At 38.7% G+C, this 9266-nt stretch overlaps 1 protein-coding gene across 1 annotated transcript in view; it reads left to right on the top strand.

Annotated features, from left to right (window-relative positions):
• The first annotated feature begins 1238 nt into the window (after positions 1-1238).
• NOX4 (NADPH oxidase 4) overlaps positions 1239-9266 on the top strand; it is a 265085-nt gene continuing 257057 nt past the window's right edge. Inside the window, 2 exon segments of the mRNA XM_043996145.1 lie at positions 1239-1373; positions 2301-2396. Coding sequence (XP_043852080.1) covers positions 1317-1373; positions 2301-2396 — 153 coding nt within the window. The 5' untranslated portion in view covers positions 1239-1316.

Raw genomic sequence — 9266 nt, 5'->3', positions numbered from 1 at the left:
TTCCTTCTTTCCTTCCTTCCTTCCTTCCTTCCTTCCCAGGGCAGTGAGGGTTAAGTGATTTGCCCAGGGTCACACAGCTAACAAGTGCCAAGTGTCTGAGGTCAAATTTGAACTCAGGTCCTTCTGAATCCAGGGCCGGTGTTTATCCACTGTGTCACTAAGCTGCCCCGGAAAGGGTTCAATTTCAAGTCTTTCATTAGTGGCGGGTACCTTCTATCCCCTCCCAACTATACACTTGGGACACTGCCTAGGTCCAGAGAAGATGGGCCCCTTAGGGATTGGCTCCTTAACGTGAGAAATGAATGAATGTATTGTTATTGCAGCGGTGAATGATACATGTCTAAGTAGAGGATACACCCCAACCCCCCATCCCATTGCTCCCTAGAAAGTGAACATTCTCCATGAAGAGCTTTTTTCAAAAGTGTTCCAGGCTGCCTTCTGAGCTCTTGGGGAGTTGGAGGTGGGGGAGGAAGGTGAGTGGAAACTAGAGGTGATGGTTTCAGCAGCAGTTCTCAGAGGCTGAGGGATCCTTGTAGGGCGGTCTTGGGAAGGGGGAAGCTTGCACACAAAAGGCGATTTCCGGCTCTAATTTCCCTCGCTCTACTCCCACTTCTTGGACTGTTTTGGAAAACAGTAAAGGAGAACTTGGTTGGGTCAACACCAGAAGGGCCAGAAAGGGAAAGAGGAGGTGGAAGGCAGAGGGGGAACCAAGCTCTCCCCATTTTATTGTCGTTAGCATCATCCTCATTCTCGTTTTGACGCCCCCGAGGCTAGGTCTGAGTCAGCTAGGGGGACGCCTCCTGGTTCCCAGCCTGGGACATCCAGAGCAGGAACAGCCAGAGCTAGACCCTAGACAAAGGGGTTCGGGCGCTTCCGCGGAGGGGGGGAGGGAGGGAGAGACTGAGAGAGGGAGGAAGGAGGGAGCTCGGGCGGCTGCCACGCCACTGTTGCTGCTGCTTGGAGATTGTGCCCTGGAGAGAAAGTGAGAGCAGGCAGGAGCAGAGCGGGCCGAGCCGAGAGACCAGCAGAAGCCGGGACGGCGAGGTCAAGCAGGCAAGAAGGCAAGCTGGCTAGGGGAGCAGCCTCCCCTGGAGCCCAGGCGGCGGAAGAAGCGAGATAAAGGCTTTGATCCAATCAGAGGACTAGATCCGCGCTGTGCTCCAACTCTCCGCCTCTCTCTTCCCCCCCACCCTGCTTGTCTTTATTCTTCCCTTTCTCCTACTCCCCCTTCCCCCTCCCACAACTGCAACAGCTGCAAAAACTGCTGTCGGTGATCTCGCAGGTCCTTTTGCTGGGCTGGCCTGGGGGGCTGCAGCATGGCTTTATCGTGGAGGAGCTGGTTAGCAAACGAAGGGGTTAAACACCTCTGCCTGGTAGGATGGGGGGCACTGCCCTTCTTTTCCCTTCTGTCAATTGAAAAGTTTTGATTCTTTGTGTATATGTCTATTGGAGTGGGACTATAATGGGGCGTTTGCTGATCTAATTTTAATTGTTGCTAACGTAACTTAGAGAGAGAGAGAGAGAGAGAGAGAGAGAGAGAGAGAGAGAGAGAGAGAGAGAGAGGTATCTGTATCTTCTAGAAGTAACAGTTTCTCTCCCTCTCCACTTACTTTATGAGTACACATAATATGCTAATTTACATTTGGGTGCCTCTGTTAATCTTTATGTACAGTTTAGCTCCACGGTTTTCTTCTGGAGGAGAATGTTGTAAATGTAAAGTGGGCACTGCCATGTGAATATTTCTCTTTTCTATTGATCAGCTCCTTTAATAAATCCCTCCTATATTTAGTTCTCTTCATTCTTCTAACACCAGTAAAAGTTTTGTATGTTTGTAAGTGGGGATGAAGTTAGGGATGTGTGGGTGCCCCAGGGTGTCAAATCCTGTGAAGTTTAGGAAAGAGCACTGGATTAGCATGACAGAATCTAGGTTTAAATGCCATCTCTGCAATTTATTCCCTGTGAACCAAGCCAAATGACAACTACCCCCTAAACTTTTGTTTCCTTATCTGTAAAATGAAGGGGTAGACTGAATGATGTCTAAGATTTTTTCTAGTTCTAAACTTTGTGTGGTGTCACATAGGAGTAAAGACCTGCCCAATGTCTCAGAAAATCTATTTGTATCTAAAATGTTTACCATTGAGCAGAGAATGTAAGGTCTTTTCTTTCTTTTTATTTTTTTTTTTAAGATATTTGGCTTTTTGGTCAATTGAAAACACTTAGGTGATGGTGAAGTGTTCTAATTTTTATTTATGGGTTTCACTGACTTTGTGTTTGTTTTTCTTTTGTCTTGATTGTTTTAGCTCATCTGGCTCTCTCTCAATGTCCTCCTTTTTTGGAAAACTTTTCTGCTGTATTATCAAGGACCAGAGTATTATTATCTCTACCAGATGTTAGGGGTAAGTGTGACTCAAGTCATGATGCTTGACCATATCAATGAGGCTGGTATAAGGGAAAGAAGCAAAGAGCAGAGTAAGGGAGTCAAAATGTTGCTGACAAATTTTGGTGAAAATTTCTCCTTGCAGAGAGAAGTTAAGCCAGATTTTCTTGCCAAACACTTTACTTTTATTTTGTCCAGGTAGGAAAGAGTAATGCTGTTAAAGAACAAAGAACAGTTTCTAATCAGTGCAAATGAATGAACTGCAGGGACCTTAGTCTAGTGCTTGGGAAAAGCCTCTTCTCGCTGCCAGATGCAGGGAGCATTTAAGGATTTGGCACACAAACATGATCAACAGATGACTGAGGTTTTAATTTTCAGTCATCCAAACTTCAGCCAACCTGTGAGCTTATGGAGAGGAGATTGTATTCTTCGCTGCCAATTCTCAGGAAGCATGTGCTTTACAGAGCTGGTTAATAATCCTGGGCATCACTTAATCAGTTAGCTTACAATGTCAGTGATCTTGACTTATTGCAGGAATGTTATATACTGTGCAAAATTTTTCCCTAAGAGTCTTCTTGGCTAGTGCTTCCTTTCCTCTTTGCCATTCTGCTATTAGTCTCATACTTCCTTCTTTCCTATCTACCATACCCCCTGTAGAGGGGAAATAGAATTAGGAGAGAACACTTTTCTTATGTTTCTAAATGCTTCGGAGCAACAGGAGTAAAATTATATAGTATGGGTACCAATAATTTTGCCACTTTGACAATGGATGCTAATGGTTAAGAAAATGTTCTACCAAGGTGATGTAGGCACTATTTTAAATATCTTAAGGTTTCATTATTTAAATCTCCTTCTTCCTTCTCCCCCTTTCTCCAAAAACAAAGCTAGTCAGGGAATTCCCAGTATGAAAAGTATATCCGTTATGAATTTGTACTGACCACAGTACAAATTCTTAATTTATATCCTTGCTTCATCGTTATATCCATACTTCATCCTACATGTGATCATGTAAGCTAGCAGGTGCCATTGGTAATGCTTGAACAAAATGTCTTCCTGACTCCAAGACTAGTCTAGTCCTCTATCCACTATATCATACTTGCAGTCTGGTTGTTATTAAGTAGATTTAATTATTTTGAACTATGTACTTTTCAAATGAGATTTGTCAATTTCCTTATCCTTGATGGCTCAGATTCATTTTGCATAAGTATTAAATTTAGGACTTTGACAAGGAATTAAAAGGGATAGTGCTGCTTTATACCTTCCTCCTGCCCCCCACCAAATATGATGACCAAATAATTCAGTATTGTGTGCTATTTTAATAACTTGGAACCTTAGGTAATATTTATGCTTGTGACTTTTAAGAGATAAAGTAATTTCAAGGAAATGTCTTATTCATTTGTCACCATAGGCAAGGTAATTTCCTAATATTTGTATGCAAGGCACTGTGCCTGGAATTGGACTAGTTTCATTTTAATTCATTAAACTTAAGTGGCTAGTTTGGATATATGGAACACTGTACTGGTCCTGGATTTAAAGATAGAAAAATGGGACTAGTTGGGTTTTTTGGTTGTTGTTGTTGTTTTTGTTTTTTTCTTTTTTTTCTCCCCTGAGGCAGCTAGGTAGAATAGTTGCTAGAGTCCTTGAGGTCAGGAAGTCCTGAGTTCAAATTCAGCCTAAGATACTTAATAGCCAATGTAATTCATGCTTAGTCTATTGACCTCTGTCTATTTTAGTTTATCAACTCTAAAATGTACATGATGATAGCATCTGCCTCATAGGGTTTGCGGTGAGGATCAAATTAAATAATATTTCTAAAGTACTTAGCACAGTGCCTAAGATTCAGTAGGTTCTTAATTAAATGCTCATTTCCTTCCTTAAGTCATTTATTGCCCAGTAGGACCATAATGCATGCATACATATACTTAGAATATAAATCAGAATGTGATAATCTCATAGGAAGGGTACCAAAGACATGATTGGGTGATCCATGAAAGACAAACTATTTCTTGAATTGGATGTATGTGGTTTTTTGGATGATTATTAGATGTTTCTAAACTATCTCTATAATTCAGATTTTTTAAAAAAGCAAATTCAGAAATCCTATAGGATTGTGGCATGGTGAAAAATGCAGTAGCTTGAGAGCCACAGAATCCACATTCAAATCCCATTCTTTCCTGAATGACCTTGGAGAAAGTTAATGAATATTCACAGTCCTTGGCTTCCTCTTCTGAAAAAATAAGAGGATGGGCTAGATGGCCTCTGAGTAACATTCCAGCTCTAGATAGAGGAAGATATGAACTAGGATTCTTTGATGTATTGCTAGAAAGTACTTAAGGCCCATTTGCTTCAGTCCCTTCAATTTACAGTAGGAGGAAATTGAGGTTCTGGAAATTTAAGTGATATTGCCAGTGTTATATATTTAGAAGGGAACAGAGGGGGGATTTGATCCCAAGTCCTCTGATACAAAATCTAAAGCCTTTTCCACTCTAATGTCTGCTTCATTAAGTTATATATAATAAGCCTTTCATTCCCCTCGCTTCTTCCTATCTGAACTTTCTTGGTTATCCCAAATTGATCTTTTGTAGTGCTGCCCAAATTGTCTTCCTTTTGAATTGATCTATCTGGTTGTATCAGTTTCTGCAACTTTAGTGACTATTTGGAGGTTTGTTATTCCCTAATAAGTGAAGTTCATATTCTTTAGCCAAGCATTTAAGGTATATTATAATCTAGGGTCATCTCACTTTTTTTTTTTTTTTTGCCTTTATCTCATACTAATGTTTAGTACTTCAACATCCAGTCCTACTATGCTGGACTTCACTCAAACTGGAGTATTCTTTGTCCTCTAAACACACCCTCTACTTTTCCCCTCCCAGACTTTTTTCCTATTGTTCTCTATGATCCAAATGCCCTCTTTTCACCTTTAAAGTCTGGCTTTAGTGTTACTGATATTTTGATATATAACCATATGCTGTCACACTCTCTGTTTGTGAGGTTATTTTCTTCTGTAGATCTTAGAATGTAATTTTGGCACCAACTTTTAATGCACTTGTTTATGAATTTCTAGAATAGTTATCTCAGTATGTTTTGTCTTAATACTAAACTGTAACTTTCATGAGGATGAGTCCTACTAGTTCTTATCTTTGTGTCTTATACACACAGAGACACACACACACACACACGTGGTGTTTCCTCATCTAGAAGGATCACTGATGCTTGTTGAATTAAATGCATTGAAGTTTGTATCAGTTAAGTTTTTCTTTGGGGATTTTATTCATGTATTAGATAACAATGAAAAAATAGGAAAACTCTTGAGATGCAAAGCTGGCTTTTGAAGAGTTATGCATTATGTTAATGTAAAAGCTGAAGGCAGACCACTTGAAAAGCTAAAACTGAACTTTGGAATCCAGTTCTTTAGCAGTTAAAATTATGCATAAACTCAGGGAACAGTATTTTTTTTTTTGATAGTTTGTAGGGAACAGAACTAATTACGTGTGGGCTTGAGTTCTTTGAAAGGTGAGTTCCACAAAATTATTCTTGTTTATTAGTCAGAAGTTTATTGTAAAGGCAGATGTAGCTTCTATCTCTGCGTGTGCTAGTATATACTGCCTTGTGTCTTGCTTTCACCTTTTGCTTCTGTTATTCTACAGAGAAGCAGTATGTCATGATGGACCTAGTAGATGTACATATAATACTGTACTTGGAGCAAGGAAGACATGAAGTCCACTTTCAGACACTTAAACAGACTGTTAGCTTGTGGAAATCAAGTAATCTCTTTTAGCTTCAGTTTTGTCATCTGTGAAATGGGGATAAAAATGACACTTACATCATGGGATTGTTCTGAGGATTGGTATATTTAAAACCCCATTCATACCTTACACCATTATATGAGTGCTAGTCATTATTATGATTATGTTAATGACACTCCAAAGTTGTAACGTAGAAATTGACAACAGGGAAGCTATTTGGGGGGAGCAAGAAAAAAAGCAAGAGTAGGATGGGCAGGTCAATGTAAATCAGCTTTTATAATTGTATAAGAAATGTTATAATAGATCAGACCATTATTTATCCAGCCCATTTCTGTCTTTGACAGGGGCCTGTGACAGTAAGGTATGGTTTCCTCCTTGGCATCAAGCATGAAAAGAAAGGATGTACATCCATTGCTCTCTGAACCCAAAATAACATGGTGTAGTAGAGAGAGGAATAGATCTGAAGTCAGAGTTTATTTGAACATTTGGTTCAAATATCACCCTTTCCACCATTTGAGTCATGCTACAGCTTGTCTTCATGACTTGACCTTTTCCTTCCTTTCCAGTCTTCTTCACTATACAACTCTATATTCCAACCATACTAGCTTACTTGATGTTCCTCACACACATTATTAGATCTTCAATCTATATGTTGATTCACTGATTATATCCATGTCTTTGTCTTAGAATCCTTGGTTTCCTTCAAGATGGATCTCAAATACTACACAAAAGGTCTTTCCTGGTTCTCCCAACTGTCATTGTTCTTCCATTGATGGCTACTAACCATCCCCTAGTCCCTCTCAATGTAAGTGGGCTTCCCCGTGAGATTACCTCCAATTTGCCATATATATTACTTGTACAGCCCTAATTATTTGTATGCTGTCTCCCCCATTAGAAAGTGAGCTCCTTGAGGGCAAGAACTGTTTTTTGTCTTTTTTTATATCTCTAGTGGTTAGCATGTAGATTGGCACAAAATAGAGCTTAATATAAATTTTCTTGACCTGTTGACTATGAATTATGTGTGTGGTATATGTATATGTGTATTGTGTGTATGTATTATACATATACACACACACACATACACACACACACACATATATATATATATATATATACCTATGTACATGTTATATTTCCTATTGAATGTAAGCTACTGGAAGGAAAGATCAGTTTTGCTTTTTCTTTGTACCCACTCAGCAAGTAGTTAATAAATAGTGGTTGGATGATTAAGGGAAATCCCTTTTCCAGTGTGTGGATGATGAATTGGAGTATAGAAATAAGTCACTTACAAGGCTATTTCTGTAGACTAGGAGAGCATAATGAGGGGCTTGAACTAAGGTGATGGCTGTTAGTAGTTATCAATGGGTTAGATGTGAAAGGGGGTAGAAGGCTCAATAATATATCATAACTGATGGATAATGGATTCATAGGGAATAAGAAGCCATAAATAATTCTGAGTTTATAAGTATAGATAAGTGGAAACTTGATGGTGTCCATTCCAGATATAGAGAAGGCTGACATCTTGAAAAATTCCTTTGAGACTCTTGATATAAATGTTGACATAAAGAATATGATAATTTCAGAATATTAGAGTTGTATGGCAAATCAGAAATGTATCTTTACTCTGTAATGACCAGTATGACATGAAAAAGTACATTAGGGATAGGCAGAACAAAATGCAGAGTGATTTCTTAGGGGAAAAATCATTACTTACATTGGGCAGATCATGGAAGGCTTTAAAGTAGATATGGCATTTCAACCCTAACCTAAATGATATAAAGGAAGAATTCCACAATTGTACAGTGGAAAGGACAAGATGCTTGCTTTGAGGAATAGTTGCAATAGGAGAGATCTCTCATTTCGAACTCTGAGAATCTAAAATGATGAGATTTCACTTTAGTTATATTAACATTTTACCCCCAGTGGAATCTTTTGATGGTGCCAGCTTAAATGTGTGGTTTATTTTGGCTTAAATTCCTTGGTCATGTCATTGAACCTTTTAGTAATGGACTGTTTATTTTCAACATGAGTATCTCCTCCTCTTTTTGCTATTCTCTTATACATCTGCTAAGTGGTCATGCAAATCCTATTTGGTTTACCTTTAAAATCAGATTTGTTTGACTTGCACTGTATCTTACTTTAAAAAAAAAAAAACTTCCTGGGAGGATTCATCATTATACTAGATGTGTTTGAGAAATATTAACTGAATTATCCTTGGGACAACTCTGTGAGTTATATCATTACTCACATTTTTAACAGCCTGGAGTCTGATGTCATGAAAATTTCCCAAGGCCAACTGTAGAGGGGAAATGAAAATTTTAAGATAGCTTAGTATGCAGAATTGGAGACAGCAGCTTACTCTGTTGAAGTTTTCTTTACTTCAACATCTGAGAAGAGAATTGAGAACCAGGTAACATACCCATTTCTTACTAAATATAAAAGCATATTGAGACAACTTCTTCCTGTCAAATATGCTCTACACTATGATTTTTTTTTGGTTCAGTGAGCATTTTGAAGCTAAGCTATTATTACATAACTTTCTTCTCAAATAGATGAGTCATGTTCCCAATCAATTTCCAGTAAGAATATAGCAACTGAAAAGTATTTTGATTTGGGATGCTGATATTCGAGAGCAATCTGTATTCTAAATCTTGTTTTCAGTCATCACATTCTGTTTGCTAGATATTTTTTCATGCCTGCCTTCACCTACTTTACTGCCATAGGTCCCTTATTGTTGTCAAAGACAGACACTTGGGCTGGATAACTCATGGTCTGATGCACTAAACACTTCTTATATAATTATAAAAGATAATTAACAATGACCTGTTCGACCCCCTCATCCCCTCCATGTTTTCATTACAAGAGAGTATTTTAATAATTTGTTAGGGTGAAGGATTAGGTGAGTTTGAAACTATGTCAAGGCATAGCTATCCATATCATCAGAGACTGTGGCATGTACATCATGTGATCATGAGCATTGCAGGTGTGGTGTATATAACACACATAAATGGAGACTCACTAATACATGACAATAAGAGGTAACAAGATATCATCCATAAGAGAATTGGCATTGGAATGAGGAAGACCTGGATCAAGTCCTACTTGTTTTATGATCTTGAGCAAGTCATTAAGCCCTAATCATC

Source organism: Dromiciops gliroides, chromosome 3 (assembly GCF_019393635.1).
Source record: "Dromiciops gliroides isolate mDroGli1 chromosome 3, mDroGli1.pri, whole genome shotgun sequence".
NCBI classification, from domain to species: domain Eukaryota; kingdom Metazoa; phylum Chordata; class Mammalia; order Microbiotheria; family Microbiotheriidae; genus Dromiciops; species Dromiciops gliroides.
Note: the sequence above shows the minus strand (reverse complement) of the source record. Positions and strands in the feature narration are given on the sequence as shown.